This window comes from Pteropus alecto, unplaced genomic scaffold, assembly GCF_000325575.1.
Source record: "Pteropus alecto unplaced genomic scaffold, ASM32557v1 scaffold161, whole genome shotgun sequence".
NCBI lineage: Eukaryota > Metazoa > Chordata > Mammalia > Chiroptera > Pteropodidae > Pteropus > Pteropus alecto.
The window spans coordinates 9,069,632-9,090,442 of record NW_006432943.1 but is presented as its reverse complement, the minus strand read 5'-3'; the positions used below and the strand labels follow the sequence as shown (position 1 = coordinate 9,090,442).

Sequence of the window (20,811 nt, the reverse complement as noted above, 5' to 3'; positions counted from 1 at the left end):
GCCGGATTTCCGGTTCCCGGGGCGACGGGGCGGAAGGGAAGGGAGACAAAATCTCTGTCGTCGACGTTAGTCGCTACCTTCGCTGCTAACGGTAATAACTCTTAGGTTGCCTCTTCTTTTCCCTCCCCCATAGCTACCCGCCCAAACCGTGGGCGTTGTTCGGGGCGAGGAGGACCGCAGAGGCGCAGAGACGCCCAGCAGCCCCGGGAAAGGGACCCTATCTGGCCGCCTCTGCACCTCTGACAGGGCGGCCCCTCCCTCTCTCCCTGAGGGGGCCGGGAGCCTCGAGAAAGGGGCGGAGCTCGGCCGGGCCTCTGGGCTCCGAGCGGATACCCGCGAGCGCTCTGCTACTGCTGGTCGCCCAGACATTCGCCAGCGCCTGAAACTGCTTCTTCCTTATTCCCTTTTACTTGCTCTTCCTTCAAAATATGTAGTAACATCTACTCTGTGCGAGTCACCAGCTAAGCCGTGGGGACAAAAGTGAGAAAAACACCCCACCATGCCATCATGAACTCAGACTGGTGACGAAGAAAGACTAATCAGAATCTCTGAAATAAATATGAGTACAGCTTTGAGAAGGACTAGGACTAGAGGGGATATGACTTAGTCTGGGTGTCGGGAAGGTTTCCCTGGGGAAGCAACATTTGAGCTGAAAGGTGACGAGTTAGTATGCCAGGAAGAGTTAGTATACAAAAGTCAAGACAGAGGGAATGTGGTACCTGTAAGAAGCAGTGGAAGTGAAATGTACAAGTCTACGAAATTAAAATCAGACGTCTTAGAGTGCATAGCTAAATGTGACTTGCCTTATTAAAGATCAGTCCCTAGAAAATTTTATGAGCAAAGCTCAGGTGTTGGAAGAAAATATTTGCTTTTGGCTTTCTGAGTTCACATTATTAAAATACGACGAGTAAGGTAAATATGTTCCCCTTAGCTTTGAAGTTACTAACTGACCATTTTAATTTTCTTTCAGTTGTGTTATGAGTTGCTAAAATCATGGTGAAATGTTGCTCGGCCATTGGATGTGCTTCTCGCTGTTTGCCAAATTCCAAGTTAAAAGGACTGACATTTCACGTGTAAGATTTTGCTGTAGTTGAGCCAAGTATTTTTGATTTTTATAAAAAGCAAAAGGCAGTTCTATTTAAATCTTCAATTTTGAACTTTAGTGCCCAGGTTCTTTTCTAAATAACCTTTTTAGTTAAATTTGAAGTGACAGTGATCCTTTTACACCATTTATAATTAATTTAGAAGTTTAAGATACCTGCCAAGGTATCAGAGGCTGGTTAACAAAACATATCAAACATATTGGTTAATGTTACTTTGCATTTTAACGTACTTTCAAAGAAATTCAGTGTTGTTTACATGTAGTTTACAATCTGAACGAAGGAAGGATCTTTGCCAGTGTGTTCTGTCATTTTGTTTAGAAATAGGTCAAGCCTAGGTTGTAGAGAGAAAATATAAATTACAAGTTCAGACCAAGGGTTCTTTAGTTGTATTGCAGATAAATCAAAATGATCCTAGTTTAGTATTTTAGCTATGCCTCATCATGACAGCATAGGAAAGGAACAATAAGATTAAATAATTATTCATTTGCTAAACATTTATTTTGCTGCTTTTGTGTTAGGCACTGTGCTATGTGCTAGAGAAAGATCTGCTAACTACTTTGCTAGATATAAGGAAACCAAAAAAATGAGTATGTGTACCTTACCATATTCAGGAAAGGATTTGAATTAGCTTAGAAAATTGAAAAAGATATGGTTATTTGCCTCTAGATCTCAAAATAATTCTGATCTCTAGAACTCCAAACTCTGCAGGTGTTCTATGCATTCATTCACCAAGCAGTTATAGACCTATTGTGTATTAAATGCTATCCTAAGCAATTTTCTAATGCTGTTGGAAGAATGAAAGTATAAGGAGCTCTGTTGTTCATTTGGGATAAATTCTGGATATCATTTCACATAGGAAAAGGCCCAAGTGATATTCTTTATCATCTATGGACAAAGAAAAACCTTAAATTTTGGATCTTACATAAGGTGTAAATATCCTTTACAATTTTTTTTCTTTATGAGAAAAATTTAAATGAGGGCCATTTGTCTGCAGCATGATTGGTGGAAAAATTTTACTATTAAAACTGAAAGTTATGAAAGCATGAATCTTGATAGTTTCCTAAATATTCCATTAATAACAAACTAGTTAAGGAGTCAATTTAGTTACAGCTTTAATTCAAGTATAATATCTATAGTGTTTAATTTAAAAATACTTTCTGTAATTTTTTTTCTAGATTCCCCACAGATGAAAACATCAAAAGAAAATGGGTATTAGCAATGAAAAGACTTGATGTGAATGCTGCAGGCATTTGGGAGCCTAAAAAAGGAGATGTGTTGTGTTCAAGGCACTTTAAGAAGACAGATTTTGACAGAAGTGCTCCAAATATTAAACTGAAACCTGGAGTCATACCGTCTATCTTTGATTCCCCATCTCACTTACAGGTTTGTTTATGAGATACTGCTTACCATCATTACTCACTCTTTATGGTACAGTTGCAGAAGCTTCACCACACTTGCTAACATTTTTATCATTTGTTTATTCATTTGAAGTCCTTTCTTTGTTTCTAAATTCGTAAACTACTTCAGCTTTCGTAATGAGTAGTAAGAGTATTATACCAGTAGTCACTCAGAAATATTTATACATTACTAAGATTTGATGAAGTGGACTGACCTTAAGAGTTGGCATATTTCAAGATTCATGTCTTAAAAATGGAGGAACATAAGAGGGTTAAAGTGAACTTCCAAGTTGGCAGTCCCCCTCACACTGGAACAAAAGTGAAGAACAGATCCTCTAACAGTACCAAAGTATGCTTTGAGAGCCACATTCAAGCTTAAAGCCTAGATGGAACTGAAAGGAAGAAAACCAAAAGATAAGAACAGGAGAAGGAAAGGAGAGAGGTCAAAAAAAGAAAATAAAAAGATTGTATAAGTAAACTCTAGTTGAATTCTGTGTTTTTTCTCGGTTATATTAGTGCCATGGATTGGCTGCCTCACCCTCAGTACCTCTCTTGACTTCATATACCTGGAAGTGTATTTGCTTCCAGAAACTATAGACTGACTGATTTCGATTTGGACAAGTCAGGGAGAGCCTATGGGTTTCCACAATAGTAATGAACCTCCATTGAAAGGTTGCTCCTTCCTGAGAATTGGAAACGAGAGAGGTCATTGCAAAAGTGTGCCTGCTCCTATGTGGTCTTGGTCACTTTCTGCAGTTTTTCCTATTGCAGTATCTGAGTTATCAAGTAGAGACTGCCTTACTTTCTTCTGTATTAATAAATGAATAATATCTTGTGTAATTTGCTCTAAAGCAGTTTTTTCCCCTATGGTAAGGTGTCATCTATTTTTTGAGGACCTTAATAATGTGGGCCTAATAAATGAACCATGATTTACTATTCAAAAACTATTTACTAATAAAGAAATTTTTCATTATAGGAAATTAGTGGTAAAGAAAAAAGAATAGTATAATCCAGAGATAATACTGTTAACACTCTGATAATGTATCTTTCCAGTCATTTGTATATAAATTCATCTGTATATAGTCTTACAAAAATAGAATTACACTGTATATATATCCCTTTTTTATTTGCTTCTATTTCTTTTAATGACATATAGTGCTTACTATGTGCCAGGTACTATTGTAAGCACGTTACATATATATTCACTCATTTAGTCCTCACAACCATCATATTTGATAAATACTATAATTATTCTCATTTTACCACTTGAAGAAACTGAGACCCAGAGAGCTGAAATACCTTCCCCAGGTCACACAGCTGTTAAATGGCAGAAGCTGGATTTGAACCCAGGTATTTTGGCTCCAGAATCCACTCTTAACTACTGTTTTCTATGATGTTAAATATTTTTTCACAACAGTGGCTTTAAAACTTTAATCTACATAAGACTTATCCAGGGAGCTTGTTTAAATGTAGAATCCTGTGCCTTTCTTTCAGAGAATTTGATTCAGTAAGTTTGGGTTAGAGTCTAGGAATCTGCACTTTTTAACAAGCACCCCACATGATTGTGTTGAAGACCTATGGATCACATTTTTAAGAAACTATTATATAGAACATCAGTTTTTTAAACTAAATTTTACATTGAGCTATAATATATATGGACATGTGCACACATCATAAGTGTATAATATAGACCAGTGAATTTTTGCAAAGTGAATACATTCATGTAATTCCCCTCAGACCAAGATATAGAATATTACCAGTGCCCTAGAAGCCTTCCTCATGTTCTTTTCCAACCTTTACACCCCCAAAGGTAACTGCTGTCCTGACTTCTATCACTTATTTAAATAAATTCCGGCTGCTTTAGCTCATTTTGTTTGTGTGATTCATCCACATTGAAGCATGTAATAGTTGTCCATTTATTTTTTTTTTCGCTATAATATTCTATGGAATAAATAAACTATAATTTTCCATTTTTCTGTTGATGGACATTTGGGTCATTTTCACTTTGGGGCTATTATAAGTGGTACAACTACAAACATTTTTGTCCATTTCTTCCGATGCACTTATGTACACATTTCTGCAGAGTATGTACACTTCTGTTAGAAGTGGAATTGCTGGGTCCTAGGGATGTGTATGTTCAGCTAGAATAGATATTGCCATAATTTTCCAAAGTGGTTTGCCAATTTATAGTCCCACCATCAGCATATAAAAGTTATTCTGGTTCCTAATCCTTGCTAGTACTTAGTGGTGTCAGCTTTATAGAACATTTTTAATGACATATAGCAGTTGATCCTATGTATGAACAATAGTTTATGTAATTAGTCCTCACTATTGTATATAGATATCATCTTTCACTATTTTAAACAGCACCATAATGAACATTATTGTAGCTGAATCTTTGTACATATCCTTATTTCCTCAATCTAAATTCCTGGAAATAAAATTGTTGCATCAAAAATTATACACATTTTTAAGACTTTTGCACTTTGATACAGATCTCCTGAAGGCCTACCACAAAGCTTATACCAATCTCCCCTACTAGCAATGCATACAAATGTCTGTCCACTCTAATCCTCAGTATTAGTTGTGTTTTTAATCTTTGCTAAAATTGATAGGCAATAATGGCATCATTGTTTTAATTCATCTTTGAATAGTAGTGAGTTTCTACATTTTTTCATGTGTTTATTAGCCATTTGTATTTCTTTTTGTGTATCTGTGAGTTACTTATTCAGGTCCTCTTTTATTTTCATCTTTTTCTAAGCTCTTGTAAAATACCGTATTGAAGATATGAATCATTTAACTGCCATCTATGTGTTGCAGTTACTTTGTGGTGTTCTTAGTTATAATGGGGTTAATTTGTTTTGTTTTTTGAAACTCCTACTTTTTTGTTAAGTAATCAATTCTATATTTTCTCATGTGTTGTCTGACCTTAGTCTTCTCCACATTAAGATTACATAAATATTCCCTATATTTTTTTCTAGTTCTTCATGGTTTTCGTCTTTACATAAATTTTCAGTACTTAAAATTTCATCATTTTTTATTATGTATAAAGGATATAACTGTTTTTCTTAGATTATTTTTACATGACTCTCCACTTATTTAGAATGCCATTTTTTTATTCTAAAGGTTTTTATCTACTTGATCTATTTCTAGATTTTTCTGTCTCAGAGAGTAGCAAATTTTTTACTATTGTTACTGTGTAATAGTTGGAAGGGCATATCTTCCCTCATCATCACTGTACTTTTTTAGGAAAATTTGTGTTTCTAGTTGAACTTTAGAGTTATTTTGGGGAAGTTCCTTTAAAATAATCTCAGTGGAATTTAAATTTACTGACTTTTAAAAGTAGTTTCCATGAAAAGAAACGTATTAATTTTATTACACAAAGTTAAGAAGGAATAAAAATATAAACCAGGACAGAAGTATGTACAATAATTTTTTATTAACTGTTCTTAACAGGGGAAAAGAGAAAAGCTTCATTGTAGGAAAAACTTCACCCTCAAAACCCTTCCGGTCACAAACCACAATCACCAACGTGTTGGTGCTTCCTCGTGTATTGAAGAATTCCAATCCCAGTTCATTTTTGTAAGTAAAATGACTTACTGAGCTAGTGTTGATATTTTTGAGATGAATTTGCCCTCTCAGTTAATACTAAACCTTTCAAAAATCTTATTGAAAAACTAGAGGTTTAGATGTTTTAGATTTTTAAAAATATATACTATCCAAAAGTAATATTGCTTCCTAGGGTCATTATAATACAATAACAATATAGAGATAGTTAATCCTTTGGTTACATATTTTGTTCAAAGAATGCTTTAACAATGATATTTCAACCAAGAAAATGCAATAATTAATTACTTCCTTTGGGTACTATATTTCCTATAGGGAAATGTCTAATTTAAAAAAATAGTTATCTTTAGGTTTTCTTAAAGAACAGTCAGACACATACGGAGTATTCAAACTACATTTATTATTCATCTCATTGCCTTTTCATGCTAGAACCAGGCCTGGAATCCAAATTCATTTTACTATCTTGATTACTATGGCTTTATAATAATTCTTGAAATGAGGTAGTGTTAGTCTTCAACTTTGTTTTTCAAAGTTGTTTTGGATATTCTAGGTCCTTTGCATTTTTATGTGAATTTTAGAATCATTTTCTAACTTTTTACAAAGATGGCTGCTGGAATTTTGGCTGAGATTGTGTTGAATCTACAGATCCATTTGGGAAGAATTGACATCTTAATAAGACTATTTTAAGTCTTTCAACCCACAAACTAATTCTATCTCTTTATGTATTTAGTTCTTTAACTTGTCATAGTGAAGTTTTGTAGTTTTCAGTGTACAGGTCTTTCACTTTGTTCGCTGGATTTATCCCTAAGTATTTTTATATGTTTGGATGCTATTATAAATGGTATTGTTTTATTTACTGCTAGTTTATAAAAATAAAGTTGATTTTTGTATTTTGATCTTGTATCTGTCAAACTTACTAAACTAACATAATCAAAGCTTTTTTATAGAGGCTATCAGATTTTCTACATAGATAATCATGTTGTCAGTCATTAAAAAGTTTTACTTCCTTTCAGATATGAATACCTTTCATTTCTTTTTCTTGTTTTATTGCACTGTCTTGAACCTCCAGGACTATGCCCAATAGAAATACTAAGAGCTAATCTCCATGTCTTGCTACTTATTTTAGGAAGGAAACATTCAGTCTTTCATTGTTAATGACATTAATATGATATTGAATATATTAACTGTTTTTCATAAATGCCCTTTATTAGGTTGAGGAAGTGCCCTTCTATTCCTAGTTTGCTGAGAGTTTTTATCAGAAAAGAGTGTTAGTTTTGTCAAATACTCTTTTGTATCTGTTAAGAGATCATACCCTTTTTCTTTTTTTTAGCTCATAATATGATTAGTTACATTGATTGATTTTTTAACGTTAAACCAGCATTGCATTCCTGGAATAAACCCTACTTCTTAATGATATATTACCCTTCTTGTATATTGTTGGATTAGATTTGTCAAAATTTGTGTAGAATCTTTCCTTGAATGCTCAAGAGTGATATTGGCCTGTAGTTTTATTTCTTTTAAACTTTTTTGTCTGGTTTCAGTATCAGAATAATGCTGACCTCAAAGGATGAGTTAGAAAATATTGCCTCCCTTTTTGATTTTTCTGGAAGAGTTTTAATAAAATTGAAATTATTTCTTCTATAAATATTTGGTAGAATTTCCCAGCAAAGCTATCTAGGCCTAGAGTTTTGTTTGTGGGAAAGTTTTTTGGTGGTTCGTATTTTCCAAGGATTTTATCCATTTCATCTCAGTTGTCATATTTATTAGCTTTATAATGTTTCCTTATTATCCTTTTATTATCTATAGAATCTATAGTGATATCATCTCTCTCATTTCTGATGATGGTCATTGTTTGTTTTATTGCTGATCATTCTACCTAGAGATTTATCAATTTTATTGATTTTTGTCAAAGAACTAGCTTTTGTTGACTTTCTCACTTTTCTTCTGTTGTTTTGTTTTCTACTTCACTGATTTCTACACATCTATATTATTTCCTTCTAATTATTTCATTAAAATTTGCTCATCTTTTTAGTGTCTTAATTTAGAAACTGAAGTCATTGATTTGAGGCTTCTTCTTTTCTAATAGATTGACATTTACTGATATTGATTTCTCCCTAAGTATTGCTTTAGCAGCCTTCCACAAATTAAATACATTATATTTTCACTTTCATTTAATTTAGAATATTTCGAAATTCCATATTGATTTGTTCTCTGACCCATGGGCTATTTAGAAGTGTGCTATATAGCTTTCAAATATTGGGGAAGTTTCCAGATATTGTTCTGTTATTAATTTCTTACTTAATTCTATTGTGGTCAGAGAATATACATTGTATGGCTTGAATGCATTTAATTTTTTTTTCTTTCGAAACTTATAGCCTAGAATATGATCTATCTTGGCAAATGATCTCTGTGCATTTGCAAAGAATTTATGTCCTGATGATGTTAGCTAGAATGTTTTATAAATGTCAATGAGGTCAAATTATTCAATAACGTTGTTCAAGTCTTTATCATTACTAAATTTCTGTCTACTTGTTCTGTTATTGAAAAGTGTTTAATCTTCCAGTAATGGCAGGTTTGTCTGATTCTTCTTGCAGTTGTCAGTTTTTACTTGTTATATTTTATAGCAGCACTGTTATTAGGTACTGAATATTTAGTATTTTTTATCTTGATAAATTAACCCCTTTATTATTAAGAAATGACCTTCTTTATCCATAGTAATATTATTTGTCCCGAAGTCTACTTTGTCTGATAGTAATATGCCCACTCTACCTCTCTTTTTATTAGTGTCATTATAGTATATCTTTTTCCACTCTGTTATTTTCAACATATTTGTGTCTTTTATCTTTGAAGTGCATTTTTTGTAAGCATCATAATCTTTGAGGCCTTGAATTTTTTATCTGAGATTTTCTGCCTTTTAATTGAGTTATTTAGATCCTTAATACTTAGCGTAATTATTGATATGGTTTGGTTTAGTAATCTTACTTACAAGTAACCTGTAATTTTACTTGTTTCTATTTCTTCCATTTATTCTTTGTTCCCATTTTCTTCTTTTTCTGCCTTCTTTTGGATTAATTTAATTCTTTTATGATTACATTTTATCTTTTTTTTTTTTTTTTGACTCATTTGCTATAATTCCATTTTAGTAGTTGCTTTTCGGTCTATAGCATCCATTTTTATCTTGTCAGAGGTTATGTGATAAGTAATATTATTCCACTTAACATATAATATAAGAATCTTACAATAGTATACTTTCATTTCTGCTCTTCGACCTTTGTGCTGTTGCTTGTCTTACATTTCACTTACACACATGCTGTGAACCCCACACTACATTGTTACCATTTTTGTTTAAACAGTAAATTATCTTTTAAAGAGCTTTAAATAATAAGAAAAAAATCTTATAGGTTACCTATGTAATTGCCATTGCCAAGGCCTTTCATTCCTTTCTGTAAGTCTATATTTCCATCTGGTATCATTCTGTCGGAAGGACCTATTTAACATTTCTTACAGCACAGTTATTATGCTGGTGATGAATTGTTTCAATTTTTATACGTCCTAAAAATTCATTATTTTTAGTTTTTTGAAAGATGTCTTCATGGGGTATCAAATTTTAGGTTGGTGGTTTGGGGCTTTGTTGATTTTAGTTCTTTAAAGATGTTGCTCCAGTGTATTCTCACAAGCATTGTTTCTAATGAAAAATCTACTGTTGTACTTATCTTTATCCTCTGTACCTAACATCTCTTTTTCTTTTAAGAATTTTTCTTTTCCAGTAGTTTTGAATAATTTGATTATGATGTGCCTCAATAATATTGAGAGAACTTAAATTCTCTCTTTAAAAAGTTTAGTTTTCTTCATGTTTCTTGTGCTTGGGATTTGTTGATCTTCTTTATCTGTGGGCTTATAGTTTTTTCAGACTTGGAAAACTTTTGGCCATGATTTCTTCAAATATTTATTTCTACCTCAACTTTTCTTCCTTCTCCTTGGGGGATTCTAATTACATGTATATTAGGCTGTCTGAGGTTGTGCCACCACTCACTGATGCTATGTTCTTCTGTTTTTTTAGTATTCTCTTTTCTCTCTTAGTCCATTCTATACAGTTCCTATTGCTATATCTTCACCTTCAGTAATCTTTTCTTCTGAAATGTCTGTTTCTGCCATTAATTTCCTCCAGTGTATTTTTCACCTCACACACTGGTTTTTATCCCTAGATGTTCTTTTTCCTTTTTATGTCTTTCATTTCTCTACTTAAGTTTTTGAACGTACAGAATACAGTTTTAATAACTTCAATTCTTTTGTCTGCTAATTCTAACATTTGCATCAGTTCTGGGTTGGTTTCTGTTGGTTGGTTTATCTCTTATTGTGGCTCATATTTTCCTGTTTCTTTGCATGCTTGGTAAGTTGTGTGTGCCACACATTTACTTTGCTGGATACTGGATATTTTTGTATACTGTATTTGTGAGCTTTCTTCTGGGGTGCAGTTAAGTTATTTGGAAACACTTTGGTCCATTCAGGTTTTGCTTTGTTAGGCAGGACTAGAACAGTGCTCAGTTTAATAGGCATTTTGTTCTCTGCTACTGAAGCAAGACCCTTTTGTATACTTTACTCAATGTCCTATGAATCTGGTGGAAGTAGCGGCTAAGCCTTATGAGCACAGGGCAGCCTTAATCTTTTCTGGTCATTCTTTCCTTACCTGTGAGCAGGTTCCTCCACATATGCTCTGATCTCACTCGAAGGAATACTGTAGGGGAAGCCTCTGAGGATTTCCAGAGTTCTCTCCCTGTGCACATTTCTCCTCACTAGTACTTCATCCTGTGGCTGTAGCTACCTTAGTCTCCCTGGATGCTTTGCACTTATCTCCTCAACTCAGTCTACCAAACTCTACTTGGGTATCTCCTCCTTGCACTGAGACCTAGCAACTCTCTCCAGGCAGTAAGCCAGGGCAGTCATAGGGCTCAGCTTGTTTCCCACCTCTCCACAATTGCTCCTTCCTTGCTTGATGTCTGTTATCTTCAGAACACTTTATGCCTTTGGCCATGTCTTAGTTTTTTTAGATAGGAATCAATCTAGTCTCTGTTATTTCATTTGACTATAAGCAAAAAGTTCTCTTCACTAATTTTAATATTAACAGCTTTTCAAAATTATTTTATAGGACTTTTATAAGATATGTCAGTGTTATTTTTCCTATTTTCAAATGGAAAAAAAAAAGTATCCCCAGCAAACGTAAGCATAACCATAATAAATACTGAGAACTTAAATTATCTCTTTAAAATTCCAAGGCCAGAATCCTCTCTAAATCTATAACACCCAGCCAGAGCATCTGCTCCAATGCTCCTTTCTTGTCTTCCCTTATAAAGTTAAATATTTATCAAATTAAGTAACTCAGTTACAAATTGAACAATTTAAGTTTGTTTGGTAGGTAAAACCTAAACTTAGCAGCCCCACACTCATGGAACAAAAGTTTTGTAATTGTCAGCATCATGGCGTTCATAAGCAGACACTTAAAAAGTGAGAAGTGCTTCCCATCCGTACAATTCTGCACTCATCATGTGTGCCTAGCCTTAGACAAAAGGAAGAGGTCCTAGGCACCTGGAATAGTGCTGCCACCCCCATCTGCTTCCTAGGTTTTTTAAACCTCTTAGTATCATCAAATTAAAGATCTTCTCTAAGCATAGTAAATGGAGAAACAGCTAAAGCCTACTTATAAGCTTTTAGCTAATTACTTGCCTGCCTGGTTTACTAACGTGGTGTTTATGTTTTTAGGAACATAGCTACAGTGTAATGGACAGTCCAAAGAAACTTAAGCATAAATTAGATCATGTGATCAGCGAGCTAGAGGATACCAAGAAAAGTCTGCGGAATGTTTTAGACCGAGAAAAACGTTTCCAAAAATCACTGAGGAAGACAATCAGAGAATTAAAGGATGAATGTCTCATCAGCCAAGAAACAGCAAATAGACTGGAAGCTTTCTGCTGGGAGTATTGTCAGGAGAGCATAGAACGAGGCTATATTTCATGAAATAATTTCATGTTGTATTCTACCTAAAATTGACATTGGTACAGATTTTTGGAAAATAATTCTTACTTACCATCATTAAATAATATCCCTCATTTAGAGTGCTTCTTTGGATCTTCTGCAGCATTATGCATTATAGTTATCCAAAGACTCTTTTTGAAGACATGCAGAAATTTGTGCTAGTTATCGTGTTTTTGTGTGACTTGTGAAAATTATGTGTTTTAGACCTAAACTAGTTCAGGTCACTATTGTAAGATGTTAAAAGATCAGGAAAATTCCACAAGACTAAGGAAATGATATCAAATGAGCCATGTTAAGTTGTAGTATTAGGAACTGGATGCTTCTTCGGTAGCATTAAATTTTGACTTCAAAGGAGTACTTTATTATTATTTACTTAGGTACACTTTATGGTAAATGTGTTGAATTGTACTTTAAATGTATCCTACTATTTAAGCAGAATTCATTATAACACATGTCCATCTTAGATCCAATCCAAGGTGCTTTTCTTATCAACAATACCAAAAGATCTTTTTACAAGACATCCCATAGTACCGACCCTGAGAACACATACGGTGCAGATCTTTTGGCTTTTAAAGTTGTCCAGAGCCAAGTTAAGGAGACCTCTGACAAGATCTCAGTTTTTCAGTACAGTACATTCTTCCTCCTCATTAGGAGCACTTTGATATAAACCTGCACAGCTTTGAAAAAGTGTAGAAAGGGTCATAAATCTGATTTTTACATAGCTATTTACTCTGACAGTTCTTCTGAACATTTTGTTTCATGATTATTATTTCATCATAAAAGTACATCTTCAAAATCTGAATACCTGTACTAGATGAATACTTTGAACACTCCTTGGTATTTTACAGAAAGCAATATTGCTGTCATTTTTTAGAATACAAAATATAGAAGAAACCATTAAAAAATAATGATGTGGCTCTTCCAGTTGAAATAGGAATTGGAGAAAGGGTTACAATATTTTAATTAGAAGAGTAGATTCCCATCTAAGAGCTTTTATTTAGAGAAATAGGTAAGTAAAACAGCTTTAGAATAGTTTCTTACTGAATATACAAATAATAACTCTTAGCTATTTTCTGATTGATCCAAGTGTCAGAAATTTTGGTTTGCTTCCAATTACTTAGTAAAAACAACTGAAATTAAGAGTCATAAATATTATGGATTAGAATAAAATTTATTAGCCCAAAGCCAAATTCTACTTTGAAGTACACACACACACACACACACACACACACACACACATATCAATCTCATTCATATGTCTATGCTATAGTTTTAGAATTTGAGTATCAATTATTTCAATATATAAACTGGAAATGAACTGCATTTTGTGCTAAAATGTTTATTGTAATTTTATTTGTGTTATAGTAATATCAGTAAGGAGGATATGGTCACTTGAATTTTTTATATTTAAGAATTTTCTGTTTTAATGCATGTTATATCTTTATGTAGGATTACAAACCTTCCTTCTAAATGGGACTTTACCCACATTTAAGAGATTGGCAATATTGCTAATAAATCACTGAGGTCATACCTTTTTACTACCTTAAAAAAAAAAAACCTTATTAGCTACCCATTATTTATTTTAGTTATTTAATTTTGAATTCATAATGGTCATTCTAATGGGAAGTTTGGTATGACCTTAGGTTTTATGAATATTCTGTGACAGAGGTAGAGACTTTTTCTCTCATCCTATTTTTTAGTATAAAAATTATAGTCACTGGGCAATGGAGGATAGTAAAAGGATAGATCCAAAGCACTGTATCTAAAGTCTAGCTCTCTAAAGGCTGCTTAGAATAAATCAAGCCCGGGAAAACATCCAAAAGTTGTCCTGATTTCTGCCACTTATCACAGTTGCCAGTCACTTTTACTACCTGTATTCACAGTGAACTCAGCCTTTGGGTTTGTTGTTGTTATGGTTGGTCTTAGTATCACTGAAAGAGATAACTGTGGGCAAAATACTGGTATCATCAAGGACCTGGAGCAACCCATTTGCTCTTTATCAAATGGTCACTAATGGAAATATGATGTAAGAAATAGAAACTTCCCTACCTGCCTCCCCAAATGCCTGAACACAGTATATACCTCAGTCCACTGTTCCCAGAGAACATTTCTTAGCCTGGGGAAGAGCCATTCTGTGCAGAGCAAAACCAATCATCCCCATCCAGAGGTTTCTCAAGCAACCAAGGCCAGCCCAAGGGTTTTACTTTGCTTTTAAGTTGGAGTGGCCTCTGCATCCTGGAACAAACCAATACACTAATTCAACCTCAGCACCAAATCAGGTATGAAGGACTTGATATGGCATTTTTATCCATATCAAGTTTAAATCTTTAGACTTTGGTTGCTAAAGATAATCACAATTATACCATAGTCTTTGAGAAAAAAAAAGGAAATGTATTAATAAATATTAACTTAATAAAAAATAAAATTATTACAGAAATAATTGAGGGGGGAAGAATCCATTATATATTTGAAAAATAAAGTATTTTCTCTAGTAATGTGCTCTATGTGGTTTTTATACATTTAGTTATTAAAACTGACAGAAAAATCAAGCATATACATACAGTGTTTTTGCCTTAATTTCTTCCAAATTTTTACCTACAGCAATAACTCTAATATCACAGAGTCTGCTAGGTTAGATGACCCAAGTGGCAGACCTGCTCCCACCACAATATTGACCTGCAACAGACCCCTTTTCTGCTTTGGGACTCCCTCAAAACTGACAGCTTTTCATGTCACCTGGTGTAAAGCAGAGAGCAGTATTCTTAGGTATGAAATATGCTGCCTTCAGAACCCAAAGAGACCTATTAAGCTTTATGTTTCCATCTTCATTGTGAAAGATGTAAGTTGTACTAGTTTGTCTTTTACTTCAGAGAGAATGTCCTAGCCTGCCCCTGATCGCTAGATACTCTTCCCTGAAATTTCACTGACATAGGCCCCTGATGCCTTTCTCCTCAGAGTGCACTGCTTTATTAGATGACTCACATACATACTCAATAGATTTCACAGTACAACATCTTAAAATTTATTTGAGTCTCATTAAGTCTCATTTATTTAATATTTATCTTAGGCACATACAGAAGTTTATAGACTAACATATTTAATATACTAACCAATTATGTGTAATGCTTTCAAAGCCTCACACACTACTGTAAAGGATACAAAGATGATAAGATGAAGATATTTATAACCTACAAGGACAAACAACTATATAACACAAATACAGAGAAGTGGACTATGTGGCAGGCAGACTGTGGCAATTAAAGAAGGCACCGAGACTACAAAACTGATGGAGCCTCAAAGTTCCAAAATGGAACATTAGTGTGTTGGTCGGTATGGGCACCATTTTTTTTTTAGGAGTCAGTGTGAGCACTTTTAAAGTTCTGTCCCAAGACCTAGATTGGGATTAGGTCACCCTCTTCAGTTTTGAGAATAGGAGACCAAAACACCCAGGAAAGAATCAAACAGACCTAGGTTCCAACCCATATCTGCCACATTATTTATATATATATATATTCCTGATATTATGTGTATTATATACATAGGCCAAGTTCCTGAACCTCTTTGAGCATTTACAAAATGGACAATAATAACCTTCCTCACCTAGTTGTGGTGAGAATTGTATTTAATTGCATGCAAAACATCATACAATGTGCCTTCTATATATTGTTTTTCTTTCTTTAAATCCCATGCCAGAGATAACAAGAAGAAGGGCATCCCTATCCTTTGATAGGGAATGACAGTGGTACAGGCAACAGAGTACAGAAAAGAAAAAAAGGTAGGCAGGGAGGGATGTCAAGAAAATTATAATAACAGCATTTTATGAATTTAAATCAAAACCACTCATCTCTGAAAAACTAGGAGTTGTTTGTTATCATTACTCACATTATCTGCTTGAGACATTGGCTAAAGCAAGATCCAAGTCTTGAGTTACTACTATTTCCTGTGACTCCTGGATATTTCAAAGAACTCTCTCAAACTCTGCCAATAGGCATCAAACTCAACAGTAACTCAATAGTAACTACTGAGATTTACAGAAACCAATATCTGGGTAGGTGTGGTTACAGATTTTAGTTACATCACCTGTGACTGTCACCTATCAGAACCCTAAAAACACAAGCAAACAACAACAAAAAGCCTTCATCCCTGGTGAGAACCTTCTAAACCAGCTTTCCTACGGACTTAATATATCAGAAAACTAAAAAATATGGCTTCAAAGTACTGATATCTGAGAAGTGTTGTATACTGTCATAGAGCTTTTCACAATTACATAAATCCCATTTCTGCCTTTTCTTTGTTTTATATCAGATATCCAGGTTCTAGAGAAAATGTTTTCTGAGGCAGAAAATTTTTAATTTTCATAAATAAAAGATAGCTAACATTTACAAGGTGCCGATCTCTACTCAAAGTGCTTAAATGTTATTAACTCATTTCACCTCATAACAACCCTATGAGGTAGGTACTATTATTATTCTCATTTTTACAGATGAAGAAGTTAAACAAAAGTTAAATAACTTGCCCAAGGTCTCATAGCTGGTATAATGACAAATATTCTCATCCTCATCCAAGGAGACATGTTATTATCAACCCTGATCTACCACGCCAGACCCAGAGATTTCAATTCCTCAAATGTCAAATTGCTACTGAACATTCACAGCATAGGAAAATGAGATCTTAATCATTCCATTCAGAAGCTCCAATTGGGGCAGTTACAGGCTGAAGGATAAAAGATGAACTCATCCTGTGTCTGAAGCTGGGGAAAGCCCACAGTTACTCATTACCACACCCTGATCTGTCTGATTCCACCGCCAAGCATAAACATGGCTGCTAAGCACTCAGGGTGAAGTCACCTTACCACACACATAGGCAAGACTTTCAAGTATCCACAGTTTCACCTGCACAGGAGTCTGTCTAGTCATCTGGTTTCTCTCAACTCTAAGGAAGAATGCATGGAATGATAAAAAGATTGGTCCTAATCTCTGTTAACGCTTTACCCAACCACTGGAGCTGACATAATTTTCTACTCTGTCTACATCTATAGTAGTTTGTAGTCAAATATAAGAGTATAAAAGTTAACAGCTCTTCTTTCCACTTAGCAAGGAACACTAGGCTTAAAATAGAATATTCATTCCCTATGTGATTTGCTACTAGAAGACTGTGTTATATTTCAGAATCAGGTTTAGCAAAACACATATGGTATACCATGCATAGCTTCAGGTACACCTGGATTCACAGGTTCAAAGAATGTTATCAGAATCTGATATCTCTCCACTCCAATTTATCAGGTAGGCTCTCCTTTCACGTAAGTATGTCCCTTAACAACTTCAAGTACAAAGGCAAAATGTATGCCTTTTTCCTAGTCACTCATACAAAAGTCCCAGGAATTGCAACTGGGCTTGGTTGACTTGGCTTGAGTCAAATGCCTATCCCTAAACATATCACTGTGGCTATAGAAATGCTATGCTATGATTGGCATGTATATGTTACAGACAATCCTGGAGACCGGAGAGAAGAGAACTGATGGTTCCTCAGAGGGAACTCAGTGTTAGGTAATCAGAAGAATTGGGATGAATGCTAGGCTGGGCAAGCAAAAACAATGGCAGTGGAGCTCGGCGCAGAGTGTAGGCTCTGAGAGGTGTAGTGGTGGGAACATAGCTACAGAGCGAAGATTTTTGTGTTAGTAAATCTCTTCATGTACATTTGTACACTAGGATAAAGGGAGTCAGTGTAGGAGTATTTTGGTTCTTGTTATGATTGTGGTAGATATATGATTGTGGTAGATAAAACTGCCTTTAAATGCATAATTCAGTTAAATGTGAAACATACAGAATCATTTTATCATATTATTTGGCCTGGAGGTTAGGTTCTATTCCTGTTCTTGTGACCAAATGGTTCTCCAACTCACTGAAAACCGAATTCATTCACATTTGTTCATTCATATGCTCACATATTCATGCAGTCCAGAAGAATCTTCTAAGTATCTGCCATGTGGAAAGCACTGGGGATCACCCTTAAATAAGTGACATCCTTAGAAGGTGAATCCGCTAAGTAGTATCCTACCTACTCTCTTCGTATGGACTGTTGTTCTTCCCACTAGCTCCGTGAAGTAAGTCCATGATGCTTTTGACATTTATATGAGAATAAAACAAAAATTTATTTTGAAGCTTTTTATAATGGAATATTCCAAACAAAGGTGGAGAGTATAAACTGGAATGGACCCATCACCTAGCTTCAACAATTATTAGACATGGACAATCTTGTTCCATCTATACTCCCATCTCTTAATATTTTGAAGCAAATCCCAGACATCATATAATCTGTAAATATGTTAGCAACTATCTCTAAAAAGTAAGGACTCTAATTTTTTTTGACAAAGTCATTTATCGTTAACACATAAAGTCAAACATTGTAATTGGTTGGTATGTTTCTTGAATCTCTTTGAATCTGTAGGTTCCCCTTCTACCTCTTTTTGTTTATTTTGCCTTGAAAAAAAATTTTTTAACAAACCAAGTCTTTTGTCCTACACTACAAGGATGAATTTTAAAGTTACTTTCACAGAGCTTTTACAGCAGTAAGTTGACAGACCCAGGACAGTGTTTAAGAGCAAGAATTCTACAGCCCAGCTGCCTGGGTTCATATCTTGGCTCTGCCACTTATTAGCCACATGACTTAACCTCCCTGTGCCTGTTTTCTTATCTTTAAAACAGGCGCGACAATAGTGCCTATTTCATTGGATTAAATGAGGATTAAATGGCCTAGTGGAGGGAGAAAAACATGGCAGAGCGAGAGATGTCCTCAGATCTCCCCCCTTGAAACAACAATAAGCCAAACATCTAAACTCAACACAAAGCACCTGAACTGCACACCAGCATGTCTGAGCGTGGGATCCGTGCATAAGAGCTACTACAGGTCAGAACCCCGAGTGTCAAGTGGTGGACTGGGAGAAATAAAGAAGCGGCCTATCCCAGCCTCCAGAGCTCCCTACAGGAGGAGGGAGAGGGGAGAAGGAGCGGCAACTTCCCTGAACAGCCCTGCCTGGGAGTGCTGTGAGTTCCACGCATACAGCAACAGGGACCAGTCATCAGGGAAGAAAGCAGAGAAGCAGGACAGGACCACAGAGGAACAATAGTTGATTTTTTACCAACCCAGTTGCAAAACTGAGGCTGAGCGCAGGGCCCAAATCTTAACCCAGAGGGCCCTTCCTCCCATACCCAATGAAACTGCACCGCAGAGCTCCAGGGGAATCTGAGCCAAGACCATCACTGACACTGACAGAGACTGAAACTGAGGGGAGCGAGCGTGATTAAATATCTATCAGAAAATAAAAAGGCATTTTTAAAGCTTTATATAAAGCAGGGATCCAAGAGGCTTAGATGCCACCTACTGGAAACCAAAAGAAAAGCACCTTCTTTGCAGCAGGGTAAAGAGAGACCTTTATATAATAAACCTTTCTGGAAAACAAGCAGAATGTACTTCCATTAATGCTCAGGCGGAGAAATAGTCCATTAAACACCATGAACAACCAAAGTGACAAAGTCTCTCAGGAAGAAAGAGAAAAATCTTCAGAAAATAAGCTTACTGACATAGAAATATGTGACTTAAATGACATAGAATTCGAGATGGTTCTTCTGAAAAAACTCAGTGAGTTCCAAAATGAGTCATATTAACAATTTCAGGAATTGAAAAAACAGTGAGATATGCCGAGCAAGGAAGTTGAAACCCTCAAAAAGAACCAAACAGAACTTTCGGAGATAAAAAACACACTGCAAGAGTTGAAAAATGAAATAGCAAGCTTGGGAAACAGAGCCGACCAAATGGAGGAAAGGATCAGCGATATCGAAGACAGAAATCTAGAAATAAATCAGAAGAGAAAACCGAAGAATGAAAAATAATGAAAGAGAAATTCAAGAACTAGGTGATATCAGGAAAGGAAACATAAGAATAATGAGTATTATTGAAGGCGAGGAAAAGGAGCAGGGAGTAGAAAGCACTTTCAGACAAATAGTGGACAAGAATTTCCCAAATCTAAGGAATGAGCTGGAGCTTGGAATTCAAGAAGTCAATAGAATATCCAATTATCTCAACCCAAAAAGGCCTTCATCAAGACACATTGTATTAAAGTTATCAAAAATCAACGACAAAGACAGAATTCTCAGGGTAGCCAGGGAGAAGAAAACGGTAACTTATAAAGGAAAACCCATTAGATTATCATCGGACTTCTCGGCGCAAACCTTACAACCCAGAAAGGAATGGAATCAAATATTTAAACTATTAGCCTAGAATAAGGTATCCAGCTAAGCTTTCCTTTAGATATGAAAGAGAAATTAAAACCTTTCCACACATACAAAAATTGAGAGAATTCTCCACTTTGAGGCCTGCACTACAGGAAATACTGAAAGGGGTCAGTTCACCTAAAACAAAATGATGAAAAAATACATAAATAGTAGTAAAGTGACTATCAGGCAAATAGAAGCAGAGGAGTGTAACCCTTATAAGAACAAGGCGTTATAAACTTAAATAATAAGAAGAGAATTGCTATAACAAGATAGTAATGAACGTTCAGCATACATAGGGACAAATTGAGATAACAATGACTGAAAAGGGAAGGATTCAAAGATCTGAATTCGCAAAGAAGAATGGAGGTAAGGCACACGCAGAAGAAAATAAACGACTATATATATATATATATAACTATCCTTTACATATTTGTAATGGTA

General features: G+C 34.9%; 1 protein-coding gene across 3 annotated transcripts; it reads left to right on the top strand.

Annotated features, from left to right (window-relative positions):
- The first annotated feature begins 10 nt into the window (after positions 1-10).
- On the top strand, positions 11-13,912 carry THAP6 (THAP domain containing 6). Of its 3 annotated transcripts, XM_006907649.3 has the most exons (5): positions 11-91; positions 971-1,073; positions 2,279-2,486; positions 5,957-6,082; positions 11,825-13,912. In XM_006907649.3, the coding sequence occupies exons 2-5, from the start codon at positions 994-996 to the stop codon at positions 12,077-12,079; spliced, it is 669 nt and encodes a 222-aa protein (XP_006907711.1). In that variant the 5' UTR covers positions 11-91; positions 971-993; the 3' UTR covers positions 12,080-13,912. The 3 variants fall into 3 exon arrangements, with proteins under 3 accessions (XP_006907711.1, XP_024899586.1, XP_024899585.1); XM_025043818.1 differs by lacking the exon at positions 971-1,073 and having other exon boundaries at positions 23-91; XM_025043817.1 differs by lacking the exons at positions 11-91; positions 971-1,073 and adding an exon at positions 347-912.
- The last annotated feature ends 6,899 nt before the right edge of the window (positions 13,913-20,811 follow it).